The sequence below is a fragment of the Etheostoma spectabile genome, chromosome 4 (genome assembly GCF_008692095.1).
Source record: "Etheostoma spectabile isolate EspeVRDwgs_2016 chromosome 4, UIUC_Espe_1.0, whole genome shotgun sequence".
Lineage (NCBI taxonomy): Eukaryota > Metazoa > Chordata > Actinopteri > Perciformes > Percidae > Etheostoma > Etheostoma spectabile.
In genome coordinates this window covers 1,281,760-1,297,277 of record NC_045736.1, presented here as the reverse complement: position 1 = coordinate 1,297,277, position 15,518 = coordinate 1,281,760, and the positions used below count along the sequence as shown (strand labels likewise).

Here is a 15,518-nt window from a genome sequence, read left to right as displayed (position 1 = left end):
ATGCCATTGCAAAAGATGAACCTATGCAGTTACGTTTAGACAATCAGTAGAGCCAGTACTGCAACTGTGTGGCAACACATATTACATCCCTTGCTGTATCCTTCTCTTAGCTGGCTGATAACGGCCTAAAATACGTTGCAAGATGTCCGCAGGTCGACCTGCCTAAAAAGGACTTTGATTGTACTGGCTTTACTTATGTACTGTACACTACAACTAATTAAAAAGGACCGAAAAAAATCTTATTTGTAACATAAACGCAAGCATGTTAACACAATGACACACAACATACAATGCGACAAAGCAGACACGTCGTGCCCAGCAGCAAACAAAGGGAAAGATATATGCAATCCATTTAAAGCACAACTCTGGCCTCGCCTTTTGTGAATGGGAGAGCTAGTGGCCTTCTAGGATAGCATCAAAATCAACATGTTTAAAACACTAAGAAGGCTCGACACAGCATGAGACTTTACTCCAAGTCTGGGGCTCAACACATGAACTCAGCAATGAGAACATGGTTTGTGCACAAAGAGTTTATTAAAAAGAAAGATTTGGAGCAGCTCACTGCATGACGAGCATAGCAAGATGGCAGACGACGAAGACAACTTCTGCAGCCAAACTTTTATTTTTGGCCAACCTGACAAGAACCGGAATATAACAAAGCCATACGAGGGAAAGAGTTTAATGTTGAACCACAAACCCTCCCATTAAGACCACAACATCATTTAACTGTAAAGTATCTTCGCTTACCTCTCCGTGAGCAGCGTGCTCGTCCTGTAGCTTTCTCTTCCTCACGGGAATCAGTCTGCTCAGAGCAGAGGGCCCCCCCCAGTTTGCAAACTGAATAAAAAAGTGACTTTTCTTAGTTGTGAAAATTGTTCTATTGACAGATTCTTGTTTTAGCATTCACTAATACAGAAAACGAAGTCAAGCACAAAAGTACTGTTTTAAGCTAAATTGATGCTATAAATGCTATGCTGTTTATCTTACTTACATTTTGTAAGTCGAATCATTTTTGAGTGAATTTAAATCAAGTGACAGCAAACCATGCTACTTCTAACTCAGAACAACCAAAACCAACCAAACAGGAACGTTGTGTGAAGGTACGGCGCAACCGCAGGGGAACGTTACAGTTGGTTGGTTCTCTTAACGTTTAGGGAACGTTATAACCTGGAGGGAACGTTCCCTAAACGTTAGGTTTTGGTTTGGTTCGAACTAACCTTTAGAGAACCAAAAACTAACGTTCCCTAACGTTCTCTAAACGTTCTGTGTTAGTGGGGTATTTTGTGATGAAAAAGAGGTCCGTTTTTCTATTAGCTCAAAAAACCAATAACCTAGTTTTATGTCTGGCTGGCTGAATTGGTTTATGGACTTGAATCTGTAACCAAACAAGCCACCATAAATAGTCAGAAATTCCCCACGTTTGAGGCTATAGTAGGAGGTTGGTGAGAATTCTCTGATGCCTTTCGATAGGCCTGTACAAGATGGAATGAGAAGGTGTGCAGGTAATGATAACAGCAGAAAGTCCTTATAAGGTCATTTTCATGCTATCTTTGTGCAATGACAATGGCCAAATGGTTAGAGAACAACACCAAAGGGATACGTGTCTAGTATTTTCACATTCACTCTTTCAAACTTTCTTCTGATTTATTTCCCTTTTCGGCAAAGCCATCAATGCATACAGACTGTCTTGTTTGCCTTTGCCTTAGTAGCAAAGGCAAAGGGGGGGCAAAGTAACTTTACTAACTTTAATGAGGGCACTGGAGAAAAAAACTTTAATGTCTGACTCATCAAGAATCTTTTAGAAGACTTTGAGACTAACAATTCTGCAAGTCATCATGCTGCACCTTCAAGTGAACATTACACATATTCATTTTTTGGAGTTTAATCAATGCATTCATTATCATTATTTAGTTTCATTTTTAGCACAGTCCTTTGTGACAAATGAATAGTTCAGACTCTTTAGTAGTCAGTACTGGGATTTGTAAACCACTAAGCATCCCCAATATGTTCTTCCATAATGTACAAAGTTAGCCAAATTGCTCTTGTGAACTGTGGTGTCCAATTTTTGTATTTTATTTTTTGAGACAGCAAATACCTGGGGGAGTTGAATTTTATTGCTTTTTTTTTTTTTAATAATGACGTTTTTCTGGCTCTTCTTTGAACAATTATGAATCATGGAGTAAATGTGTGGCAAGCTCATAAAAGCAATGCCTAGCTGTGTTGTATTTGCCTCCCCGCTACAGTGTTTAATTTTTGGCAAAATGATCAATTGTGGCTTGACATGTGTGGTGACCTGCAAGTTGAATACAAGTTCTTTTAGAATTCAAGGATTTGTGAGTAATAGATTTTTAGAAACAAGCACACAGACGTATATTGTAAGCTTATTACATGTGTTGACAACTTACTATATACTAAACAAAATGCACAAAAAAACCTTTTGTCGAAAAACTGTAGCAGTGCAATACATCCATCCATCCATCCATCCATCTTCATCCGCTTATCCGGTATCGGGTCGCGGGGGCAGCAGCTCCAGTAGGGGACCCCAAACTTCCCTTTCCCGAGCCACATCATCCAGCTCCGACTGGGGGATCCCGAGGCGTTCCCAGGCCAGGTTGGAGATATAATCTCTCCACCTAGTCCTGGGTCTTCCCCGAGGTCTCCTCCCAGTTGCAATACAACAGAACAGAAATCATGAATCTGGTATTTATGTTCTTTTTGTTTAAATATGTAAAAAAACAAAAAAAAAACATAATAGCCTACTAGTATAGACTGTAACATGATTTTTGTGTGATATTGTGTTTGGCAGGTGACTGACTGGCTGGAAGACCACCCTTCCCCTTCTCCTTCTGAGGACATACCATTCCAGGACGGTGCTTTGGTCTCTCTTCCCCCCAGCATGGAGCCCAAAGTCCAGTCAGAGGGTGGGCTCAATGTCACCCTTACCATCCGCCTCCTCATGCATGGAAAAGTAAGCAGGCAAACACGTTTACGCTGGCTGTGGTACAGTAGCCTCAATACCTAACGGGCAACTTCACTGATTTCATATTTACACTAAGTAAGTGAGTAAGTAACATTTATTTATATACAGATATCACAGATAAAAAAAATCTCAAAGTGCTTTACATTAAACATACAATATACAGTCACATATTAAAAACATACAATTAAAATCACAAGGTAATACATAAAATAAAGTACAGAGGTCATCCAAAGGTCTGTTTTGAAAAAAGTAGGTGTTCAGCTGATGTTTGAAAGAGTCCACAGAGACAGCAGACCGTATTGGACGAGGCAGGGCGTTACACACAGTCTCGGTGCTGCCAACTCAAAAGAAATCGGACCTATTGGACCTTAGGGGGCGTGCTGATAAATAGGGTTGCAGTTGTTTGGTTGTCAGCCACCTATGCTGGTGACTCACTGTGCAATGGTCTGTATGGGAGAATGAGAATCTTAAAACTAATCTTATATTTGATGGGTAGCCAGTGGAGAGACTTGAGTCGCAGGGTGAAGTGAGATTGTCTGGTTGACCTTTGTAAGTAGCCTTGCAGCACCATTTTGGATGGACTGAAGGCAACAAAAAGCATACACACTGAGTGCAGAGATCCCTGGGGTGTGTGTTGGTCAATTAGTTGAGATCCATCATGCTTGACTACCATTGTCTTCGTTTTCTTGCCCCCCTACGGCATTAAGGTGCCATAGCTGTGGAGCACAATTTTGTGATAACTGATAGCTGCAAGCAACTGGGTTCACTTATTTTAAGTCAGCAGTTTGTTAATGAGCAATGTCTAAGAGGGAAATAGAATGAAGGTTTAAATGCATGTGTCTTCAGGGAGGTCTGCTGGCTGTTAGGTAATTGCAAAAACCAACACTACAAAACTCCACTGAGCTGGCCATCTTGGTGGGGTGTGCACAGCAAAGACTAGAACCAAAATAATCCCACTGTTTTGTGTGCCAAGCAGTCTGCAGCCCAATATACCTATTGCGTGGCTTCTCATGCAAGAGTCCCTGACACCAGTGACCCAGTGATAGTTTAAAAAAAACCTGAAGTCAGACAGTCTGCCAGAAGATGGCTTATGGGGGAGGACTTTGGCAGAAGGGTCTTTCCCTCAAATTGAGCAGCCATTCGGTTACCCCGTGTGCTTTGACTGGTTAGCTAAGATATACTCCCTTAAATAAGTGAATATGTTACATTCCATTCTGTAAGAACTCTGAACAAAGCCTGTCTAATCTATTTTACTGTTATTTTTATCAACAATTGTAACACTGTCTTTCTTTCCTGAAGATTTATCTGCATGAACCTATCTATGTGACTTCGTTCTTGTCTTTCTACTCACACATCATCAAAGTAAATGGAGCAATTGTTAGAAAATGTGCAGTATATCTCCTATGTGTATGAGTCTCATTGAACCTGAAGAACATTGTGAACTGAACCCTGCGTTGGGTCTCCTTGTTCTCAGAGACTCGTAAATGCTTTTAGAACAAACACACAGAGGTCAAGCAAGTAGATGATTAGGATACAAAACAGTCAAGATGGGATTGTTGTATAACACTCTCCTCCACAGTGTTGGTGGCGGCGGTGCAGGACATGTGAAAGACTTTGGTTGAGACGTGTCCCTATACTGTCCTGGATGCCCCTCCTCGGGACTTTGTAGGGGCAGAACTGGTTGGCGCAGGGCATAGCTGTTGTTGGGGTAGAAGTGTAGATTCTTTAGTTGTCATGTTGTTTTAAGTATTACTTGAGCAGTAAATGCTTACTTGTCTCTTCACTGTAGCTACATTTTGGTCAGAATAGTCAGATGTGAGTCATTACTCATTGCTTAAGAGCTGGAATAACTTCTAATAAAGTTCATTTGTGAGTGACAAAAAAACAACAATCATGGCTGATTTAATGGCTAAAAAAGAGAGTAGAGCATAAACATTTGGTACAGAGATTAATATTTTGTAGCAGCAGGTAGCATTGGAAATTCTTTTGGAGTAGAAGTGTCAATTATATTTTGAAAATGTAGGAGTAAAAGTTTGAGTGAAAAGAAAGAAAGAAACTTGAAATATACATTCCTAAAAGAATAATTGATGCAACAACAAAGTATTCCTCCAGTGTAATTTTTCATGGTGCTTGATATCTATAAATCTAAATGAACATTTAAGGAACAAGCTGGCACTGCGCCACAGCTGGCCGGCAGCTTTAACGTCACAGTGGATGGAACCGTGGCCGTCACTGAGGAGAGGTCAGGGAGGGTTGACGCTTGCAGCCAGTGCTGGCCCTCAGCGCCACACCAAGCTCATTAAGAGTGATTACATGCATATGGAAAGTGTGGCCCTCAACACCGCCTTGCAGCTATAAAACCTCTGCATGCCCCTGCACTGTGTGCATCTTGTACAGGAACAGCAAAGCAGTGTTACAGTTCAGTGAAGTAGAGGACCCAAATGCAGAGAGGAGACAGGCAGGCAAGAGAGTGTTTATAACAAAGATTTATTAACAAAACTTTCAGGGCCATGAGAAGGATCCAAAAGCAAAAACTCATGGAAAACACAAAAGTCCAAAACCCCAAAACAAAAAAGTACAAAAGAGAAAAAGGGAAATACTTACGGGGAAACAAAGGCCTCGGGAAAGAGTCCAAATGCTGAGCAAAAGGACTGGAACAGGCAAACGGCGAACATGCACTCCAACACACAAAAGGATCTGACCAGAGACATCTCCTATGGGGTTTTAGGGCAGCCGGCATCCAAAAAATTGCATTGCTGCCATCTCTGGAACTACAGCCCAGTGTCCTTTACACATTTGAAAAAAACAACTTTTTCCCCCTCCCACTTTTCCCCATTTCTAAAACACTTTTTAGAGGTACATCTTCCAAGCCAATGTCTCGCATTTCTCTGATTAGATCTTGTCTTTGGCGGTAATACTTTCTACAAGAAATCAACCCATGTTGCACTGTCTCAGGTTCCTGACATGAACACAAGCCACTCTGGTTTTTTCCTAACATATATTAAGTGTTGTTCAGAAGTGTGTGACCAATCCTCATTCTAGAAATCATAACCTCTTCCTTACAGGTAATCTCCCTTCTTTTGCAGACAGTAACTGAATCACTTATCCTACTAGATGTGAATAATAGGTGCCTCCCTTTGTCTTCTCGTTCCCAGATCCGTTGCCATTTTAAAATGATTCCCTGCCACACAATACTTTCACCCTCCGCCTTGGATAAATCAATGCTGGCCTCTACAGTTTTCTTAAGAGCAGCTTCCTTTACCAACTTATCAACTTTTTCATTTGTCGCAATACCTACATGAGCTGGGACCCATGCGAGTGATATTTCTACCCCGCTTTTCAACCTCTCTAATTGCCAGAAGAATCTCATATACATGGTCTCGTCAACTCTTTGCTGACCCTTTCCCAATACTATTTATAGCTGTCACTGACAAGAGACAAAGGGAGCAAAGACATATAGAAAATACAGAAATACACTGGGCAACGGGCTGGGAAACAGGTGAGAAACATTAGGCAATCACAGAGGCAGGAAAACACAGGAAGTAAATCCAGACACAAAGTAGAAAACCTAGACTGTCAAAGTAAAACTGGAAACAGAACAGACACTCACTGGAAGACACAAGACAGGAAGTACGCTTAGGTGACAAGGGAGGACACACAGGGAATAACAGGAAACAAAAACAGAAACCATACAAGCAGTTTTAGTTCTGTACATTTATCCAGAAGTTTCTTTAATGAATAGTTGTTTGTTTCTCTTGTTTGTTTTATTGCAGGAAGTTGGAAGTATAATAGGAAAGGTATGTTATTTTTAATATATCACACATGCTCAAATTTGTGGAAATTTTTTATTGAACCATGTTGCAATTTTGATATAATTTACGTCTTTATAGAAAGGGGAAACGGTTAAAAAGATGCGAGAAGAGGTGAGTTTGTCTTAAAAAAATAACTCAAAAATATGTACATCTTTTCTAAGCAGGTCAGAATGTGATGTACTCAAAACACTATAAAACATAAATGAATGACACATTCAACTTTGTATTTTTATACTGTGTTCAACTCACTGGTAGCAAATAGATTATGTACACTTGGTTGAGTGCCACACCTATATTAAGGTCTCATATCAACTAGCTTGGCACCATTGACAGTATGTTTGTGTTGTTGTTCCCAGAGCGGAGCACGGATCAATATTTCTGAGGGCAACTGTCCAGAGAGGATCGTTACCATCACTGGACCAACAGACACAATATTCAAAGCTTTTGCTATGATTGCCTACAAATTTGAGGAGGTACAGTATGATAGGATTGTGGCAGCAGTTTTCTATATAAAGTGAAATATGCACAGATCAAGGGGCTCAAGCACTGATAAAGTCTAATAGGAGTTCAAGGCCTTTCGCCCTCTTTATGTACCCACAAAGGGTAATTTCTGTGTTCCCTGGGTCCTATACTCTTCTTATAGTAAGAAATGCCAATCAACCAGAGACAGACCCTCCTCCGTAACGCTATGGAGGAAGGCCAGGCAATAAGAGACTACTCAAGATATAAACTAACATTGTAAAAGACTGGTACATTAAAATCGTAAAAGAATGCATTGACATGGACATTCCAAATGCCTTTTGAATAGTAGAAATCATTTCAGCCACTGTGGAGATGATGTGTCACATAACAGAATATTGGGCTGGAGAACCTAGGACCCTGGAAACATAGATAAACTCCCCTAAATTAACTAATGTACGAATGTGAACTTGCCATTCAAGGAACAGTGGTTATATAACCTTTGAAACAAACCACAATTTAACCTTTCATATGGGCTCTCTGGTACTTAGACAAATAGGCCTACACCTCTGCACTAAATTCTTCATCGTGGTTGATATTTGTCGCAAGGTGACTTTAAAATCGTCTAGCTTTGGCGACCTTTTCCCTTAAAGCCTGTCTTTGATGTCACCCATCTAATTGATCTACTTAAGCACTGCGACTGGAGACACACTGCTGCTGCAGTGACCTGTGTTAAAATCTGTTCTGCCAGACCACGGCGCTTGTTATTTACTGGCAAAGCCAAAGAGCAGTGCTCAATCACCAAGCAGAACGATATGAAAGGATGGTTGAAAGATATGTGCTCCTGCAGTTTTTTTGTACAGACATTTAGCTTTGTAAACAGATTTATATTGATAGCCTCTGCAAACAATACATCAATGTATAATGATTTACATGTTCCTGTTTTCTAGGACATAATCAATTCCATGAGCAACAGCCCAGCAACCAGCAAGCCCCCTGTCACCTTAAGACTTGTAGTGCCAGCCAGCCAGTGTGGCTCCCTCATAGGCAAAGGAGGCTCCAAAATAAAAGAAATGAGAGAGGTACAATATGATTTTTTTTTTTATGGATAACCTAAAAAGAAATGCTATACAGATTTAGTATTTATTATGACAGATTTTATGAATTGACATTCTCCAGTGTTAACTGCTAGGATAGATATGAACATGTATTCATTGTGTAATTAAATTGTTACATTCTCCTAATTTCTTTAATGTTTGTTTATCATTTAATATGTAGGCATTTAACAATAACTATGACTTTAGGAACACATTTTTGACCTTGTAGCTTCAGTAACAACAGCATTGCAACTCCAGTTTATCTAGCCCCGTAACAGCTTTTCCCATTAAACCCTCGATGGCAGCACATTGAACTTTTGACATATTTGAAGCTCTACCTAAACTCTCTCAAAAACTGCATTTCGTTGCAATGCACCTGTAGATGTGTAATGACAATAAAGTTGAATCTAATCTAATCTAATCTGATCCAATCTAATATTTGTTCACCTATGGGACCAACTCAACAACAACACTCTCTACACAGTGTACAGTGTTTTCCAAACTTTTTACAGTCCCGTACCCCTTCAGACTTTCAACCTCCAGCTAAGTAAACATTCACCCCAGCCCTGCACTTTTTGCGTACCACCCTACATCATTGTGAGTACCCATAGAGGTTCACGCACCCCAGTTTTGGAACCAATCCTTTAGTACCTGTAAAAAGAGGATGCACTAATTCAACTTTTTTAGTCTTCATACCATTACCTTGGTTTTGGTTATAGGCTGATACCGAGTACCGATCCGGTAGCCTACCATAGTGTAATTAATACTCTGTATTCCTCACTGTGTGGAATTGACTGGGGTCATTCCTTTACGTAAGGCGACATCAGGCTTGACTTGAGCATTGCTTTCCTTTTGTAAAACTAAATCTAACAAATAAATACATAGATATACTTCTTGTTTTTTTGCCTCGGCGCAGAGGTCCAGGGTTTGGATCCGACCTGTAGTAATTTCCTGCACGTCTTCCCCCTCTCTCTCCCCTTTCTCACAGCTGTCCTGTCAAAAAATTAAAGGCGTGAAAGCCCAAAAAATAGTCTGAAAAAAATAAAAAATAAATAGAGCATATATGTACGAATAGAATTTATTTGAATAGACCAGATTTAGCTATTTGAGTCAATACCAGTCCAATATCCAATATAGTAAAGACTTAACTGCCATCTACTATGTGAGATTGCATGGCTAGAGAGCTCCGTCTGTGCTCACACAGTGGATGTATGTGTGTTCTTTTTCACACAGGCATTGCAATGGGGTAAAGCATAGGGGAGCGAAGTCAGATGATTGCCCCATTTTTTATGAGGTTTGAAGGGTTGAAGGGGCATTCGCTTTTTCCTCACAAGGATTTTCTATAGAGCCCCCCCTGCAGCTTCAGAATAGATATTTGGCAGCTCCTATGTTTACTTGTGTCTGAGCCCGCCCTTGGCCAGTCTCCCCTCTCCTCTTTCTCTGTTCCTCCAACAACGCTTTCCTAGCTTTCCGTTTCTTTTTTGCTGGCTCAGCCATGACAATAGTGTGAAAAACTCCATCGCTACCTTGTTAGCCGAGTCCTGAATGGGCGTATGTGCAGTGCCCTGAAGCAATTCATCACATCGCGAGACCTGCACAAAAACGGCATAGTTCCCCTTTAATACACATACATTTATAATCAAGACTTAACAGCCTACAGTGATGCTAGTGGCTCTGTGTGGCTGTACTTAAGTACAGCTGTGCTTTGCGCTAAATGGTAATGTCAGCATGCTAACATGCTCACACAGACAATTTCAAAAAGTAACTGCCCCCAGTCTAATAATCCTACCCGCGCTGCTAACTAGTGGTGGCAACAAGCTTTTTCCACACTCAGCAGCAGTGATGTAATGTGACACTACAGTACGATGCTACAGCACAGCTGAGTGTGGACACAGACATACCCAGCTGTGATACTGGGTGATGTCAGAGGTTCATGAAACTTACACCTTTCAATACAGTAGAGGACAGTGCAGCTGGCTGTTTGAACTCACCAAAATCATTAGCCACAGCATGTGTGATTGAGAACTAAATCCTTTCAATACTTTCCGTCAAAGTCACTCTACTCTCCTTCAGTCCACAGGGGCCCAGGTTCAGGTGGCAGGGGACATGCTGCCCAACTCCACAGAACGTGCAGTTACAATCTCGGGAACCCCAGAAGCCATCATCCAGTGTGTCAAACAAATCTGTGTGGTCATGCTGGAGGTAGAGTGTCTAAAGATTTAGCAAACCAGCTTTAATTCAACTGCTAACAATGAAGTCATGTATTCTTGCAGATGGTTTCTTGCTGAACTTACAAAAGCCAGCATTGAACTGTTTATGTCTTGCATTTCTGGCAAGACACTCACGCAAAGCATTGTTTGAGTTATATTCACCACTTCTGGTGGTAACACACATTTTCTTAGTGAATGGGAATCAGTGAAGATAAGATGAGATACAATAGGTATTAGAAACTCAACAATTAATTTGTGGTGGAACTCTAAATGACTTTATACTGAGTAAAATGATCCCATTACGTATAAAGCGAGCAATATGTAATTCCCATCTGACCATTTTTTGCATACAACTACCCAGGTGAACTGTAAGGACAACCCAGCCTATTTCCTAAACACAGCTGCTGTTCCTAGATTATGTATTTAATGCACATACCTAAGTGGATCCTCCTCCCTTTACAGTGCAGCAGCTACAGAGTCAATCTGGTTAAGCCCTCTCTTCTGTCTTGAACAGCCTTGTTGCTGCGGCACAGCTTAAAACATTAACTGTGTCAATATAGTAAGTTTGCAAACTAGAACTCGCCTGCCTCCTCAATGAAATCATCATCCCGCTGTCTTAGAAGTAAAAAACAGCCCATCTGTGAGAAAAGAGAGTCATGGTGATGCATTTTAATCTGGGATCAACAGGTTTTACTCGTGCCAGGTCTTTGTATTTTCCTAATCTCCACAAATAGAGACTACTAATACCTCTGAGCGCCTTGACTCCTTTTGGTTTTCATGAACAACATAAATATATTTAAGTTTTCAAAAGCTGCCAGCAAATTCAAACTATTTTTACAGTAAGAACACCAATTTACCATGACACAATATTTTCTCAGAATAATTGTATTGCTTGTACTCACATGTACAGTAGTTTGATGCAATAAAGCTCCTGGAGAAAAATATTACCTAGATTGTTAATACATGTGAATTACTAAGTGAATGAATGAATGTTTTTCTTGTATTTGCCCTAAGGATTATTGAATAACTGTTGTTGTTTTTTTTAAATGCCCTGCTTCACATACATTTACAAATTACACAGTACTTCACCAGATAGAAAAACATAATGCAACTAGTATTTTAAAGTAATGATTCAACATTTTGAGAAATACTCACTTTTTCTTGCTAAGAGTTAGATGAGAATATCACTATCATTCTCATCTCTGTTCATTAAACATGAAGCCAGCAGTCGGTTAGCTTAGCTTAGCATACAGACTGGAAATGCGGGAAGACAACTAGCCTGGCTCTGTCCAAAGTTAAAGTCTGCCTACCAGCACCTCTAGAATCACTAAACAACATGAACTCACTGCACCCGGCCACGTCTATATTTGTCCCAACCTACTTCAGGTGAAACCACGGCCACTTTCGTACGATGAAAGCCTTGGCGCAGCATTGAGAGCAAGGATTAGTTAGCTAGCGCACTCCCCGCTGATAGGATACTACTTTGCCTGGGACAAGAGTGGACAGGCGCTCTGAGGAAAGACCTTCAGTTTAATTCAGCATGCATTAGCAAGCCTCATTTGCAGTCTGATAAACATTAAATTCATAGAATTCAGTGCCCCTTTATGCTACTTTCCAAGCTACTGTGGCTTTCCATGGAAGCGCAGCTGTTGATGCGTCATGCTGAAGTTTCCGTGGTTTCATCTACAATAGGTTGGAAAAATGATAGCGAGAAATGGTCCGGCACATAAAGCATCAACCTGTCCCTTTAACAATTTGTTTTGTACAGATTAAACAAACAAGATGTGTTACATTGTGCTTTATAAGTGCTGGTAGATATTTTGTTTATGCCAAGCTAACATATTTGGCATACAGACTTAACAGTGGGATAGATTTTCCTACCCAACTCTCAGCAAGAAAGTGAATAAGCACATTTCACAAATAGTTGAACGAGCAGTTGACTTTTTAAATAAAGTGAGAACATGCTGACTCAGAATCTCCTCTCTCTTCCTTTTCTTTTAGTCTCCACCAAAAGGTGCCACCATCCCTTATCGCCCAAAGCCCGCCTCCACACCAGTTATTTTTTCTGGTGGCCAGGTAAGAGCTGAGCTGGCTCTAGCTTGTTAGTTTGTGCCTACAGCCAAGCTGAGACTTTCACTGTACTGCAGCATCAGCCACTGCCTGTTACTGCAGTTCAATGCCACCACAACCCCCTTTTATAAATGAGGCTTATTAAACTGCTTCAAAAAGTCTTAGGGAGGTAGGTTGGGCTTGGTTTGATGTGCATACAAAATATACCAAACTATGGTACCAAAGTATGCAATTCATGTGCCGTGTCCTACCAACAGTCATCTTTGGTTGGGTGGGTTGTAAGGGAGGGGGGGGAGCTGTAAGTCGCACCATAATATTTGATTAAGGAACAATGACAGAGTCAGCAAGAATGAGCAGCCAATACTTGTCCATACACACTTGTGTCAGTCCAGCTAATGTAGATAATTGAGTTGCAGAGCCTGACCAAATGCTGTTGATGCATTTTGAAAATGTAGCAAACAAACAAGATCAATTTGAGAGACACTTCACATAACTTCTTGTAATGACTCCAATTTGGTGGCTTTTGTTTGGAAATGATACCCAGTGGACGTTGATTGCAAGAAACGGTTGAAGCCTCGATGACAACATAACAGTAGGGTGTTTGAGAAGATTCTGACGGGGAACACAATCACACAGAAAACGCAGAAACACAGAAACATGTGCAATATAGTACCGCCCTATTTTTTATAATTTCTACCTTTGTCATTTTTTTTTTAGGTTTCAGAGCTATGAACTGACCTCAACTTTTTCCTTATCTTTTTGTATTAGCAAATTCTGTTCCATTGTTGTTTTATTCTATGTTACATTATTTTACTTTACCTTTGCCTAACTACATTCATGGGACCGTGCACACTTTATGTATATATATAGGGCATACTGATTCTGTCTTCCATGCTCTACCTGTAAAGCACTTTGGGTCAAAAGTAGACTCATGTCCAACATGTTCATACAACATGGTTATATCTGATGCTGTTGTAGGTTTCACTGGCGTTGCTTTTGCATCACTTTGCGCAGATGTTCCTGTAATTGTGTTCAATCCAGTCATTTGGAACCTAGATGCATGTGAATTAAATCTTCATCATTTGACTATAAGTAGACACAAATCTTAACTAAATATAACAGGATTAAAAAACATTGGTCATCCAAGATGTTTTCTATGTAGAATTGAATGCATGATTAAAAAATTAAAATGGCCAAGACAAATTTCCCACCTTGTGAGACAATAAAGTTGATCTTGATCTTGAAGAGCACCGATGATAAAGAATCATTAAGCAGCTCTTCCAGCAGCTCTTCTTTAGACCACTGGTGGCAAAGCAAATTCCTGTATATTATGAAATGTTTGCACTTGTTCTCGGATGTTTCTCAAGTGTCCACAATTTCCACAGTGAACATACCACTTCTGTTTTGGAGTCTAGTGCACTACATCATATAAGACATTATCTTGTCACTCACAGAAATCACTTTATGTTTACATAGTAATTCAATTCAAAATGAAGCGCTTCTAAGACTTGCATGTACAAGGTCTCATAGCACTTCAGACTTGTCTACACACACAAACACACTGTTGATGTTTTACTGCTTTGAATGTGGTATTAATGACAATGATTAAGAGCATATGCTGTAATATCACTTCAAACACAAAAAAAACCAACATTACGGGTATTTGAGCTACAAGTGTACAGGCAGTTTATAAAGCGCTTAGAATGAGCAAGCTGATTGTGTTTTTTTCCTATCATATTGTAATAAGATTCTAATATCTGCTATTTGTTATGTTTTTGCATCTTTCCAGGCCTACACAATTCAGGGACAGTATGCCATACCACACCCAGATGTGAGTTCTTGGTCCCTTTCTGAATTAATCAAGAATTGTACCTGTATCTTCATTATGTCTAAGTAAAAAGAGTAGCAGACATTGCATTACATAGCCACACCAGCTCCTGGAAGTTATTTAGAGGCAAGCCATAAATCAGGATTTCCAAAAAGAATGTTCTTACGTTATATGGGTGGACTACAGCTCAACCACTGGAAATAACTCTTACCAAATGTGGTTGATAACAAAATGGTGACTGCTGTGGATAATGACAAAGGCAAAGACAATAACGGCAGTTTTGATGTCGACACCCTTTTAATTCCAGTGCAACATATAGCCTCTATTAATAATCTGCCTTCATGTGTCCTTGTTTTAAGACCATCTCAAGAACTACACCTTGTGTCAGATCCACTAATTCAAAGTTGGGCAATGATTGATGCCACTTGAGCTGGTGGGTGACGGTACAATCACTCAAGTACAGGCTTGACACCATCTTCAACCCTCATTAAAACCCCTCTTTAAAAGGAGAAGAAGGCTCCAAAGCATCCGTCTCCCCCCCATTCCTGGTGGAAATGATCCACAGCAGGGGATGGACATCATAAGTGCAAGCTAGACACATGGTAATTGAAGGGGAAATGGGAATGAAAGTATTTCCTGCGTTTGGCTAATGTGCTCATGAGTGGAGTTGTTTGTCTCTCCATTTTGTAATTTAAAAACTGAAAAAAATAATCACCTTGGCGTATTTGAAAATGACATGGAAATTGGTAGAAAAGGGAAGAAGATTCAAATTACCTAGCAATTTACAACTCCGTGACAGACATTTATCCTCTTTCTGTACCTCTTTTTCTTTTACTTTTTTTTTTGTCATCACCACCCTGCGTCATAGCCTCCTTCTCCTCACTGTTTCGTCACTCTAGTTTTTGGTTGGCTTCATTTCTTGGTGTGACCTGTGTCAAAGTAACCTCTTAGTTCTACTTTCCCTCCTAACCCTTCAGCAGTTGACCAAGCTCCACCAGTTGGCTATGCAGCAAACCCCCTTTACCCCTCTCGGACAGACCACCCCTGCTTTCCCTGGTACGT

At 40.3% G+C, this 15,518-nt stretch overlaps 1 protein-coding gene across 6 annotated transcripts in view; it reads left to right on the top strand.

Moving 5' to 3' along the window:
• LOC116687296 (poly(rC)-binding protein 3) overlaps positions 1–15,518 on the top strand; it is a 194,033-nt gene that overhangs the window by 172,601 nt on the left and 5,914 nt on the right. For 4 of the 6 annotated variants that reach the window (XM_032512569.1, XM_032512565.1, XM_032512566.1 and 1 more), the window contains 9 exons: positions 2,807–2,968; positions 6,754–6,777; positions 6,871–6,903; positions 7,149–7,265; positions 8,202–8,333; positions 10,422–10,550; positions 12,560–12,634; positions 14,418–14,459; positions 15,434–15,512. In XM_032512569.1, the coding sequence (XP_032368460.1) occupies positions 2,897–2,968; positions 6,754–6,777; positions 6,871–6,903; positions 7,149–7,265; positions 8,202–8,333; positions 10,422–10,550; positions 12,560–12,634; positions 14,418–14,459; positions 15,434–15,512 (703 nt within the window). In that variant the 5' untranslated portion in view covers positions 2,807–2,896. The remainder of the gene's footprint in view (positions 1–2,806; positions 2,969–6,753; positions 6,778–6,870; positions 6,904–7,148; positions 7,266–8,201; positions 8,334–10,421; positions 10,551–12,559; positions 12,635–14,417; positions 14,460–15,433; positions 15,513–15,518) is intronic. The other 2 variants (XM_032512570.1, XM_032512568.1) reach the window with 1 other exon arrangement.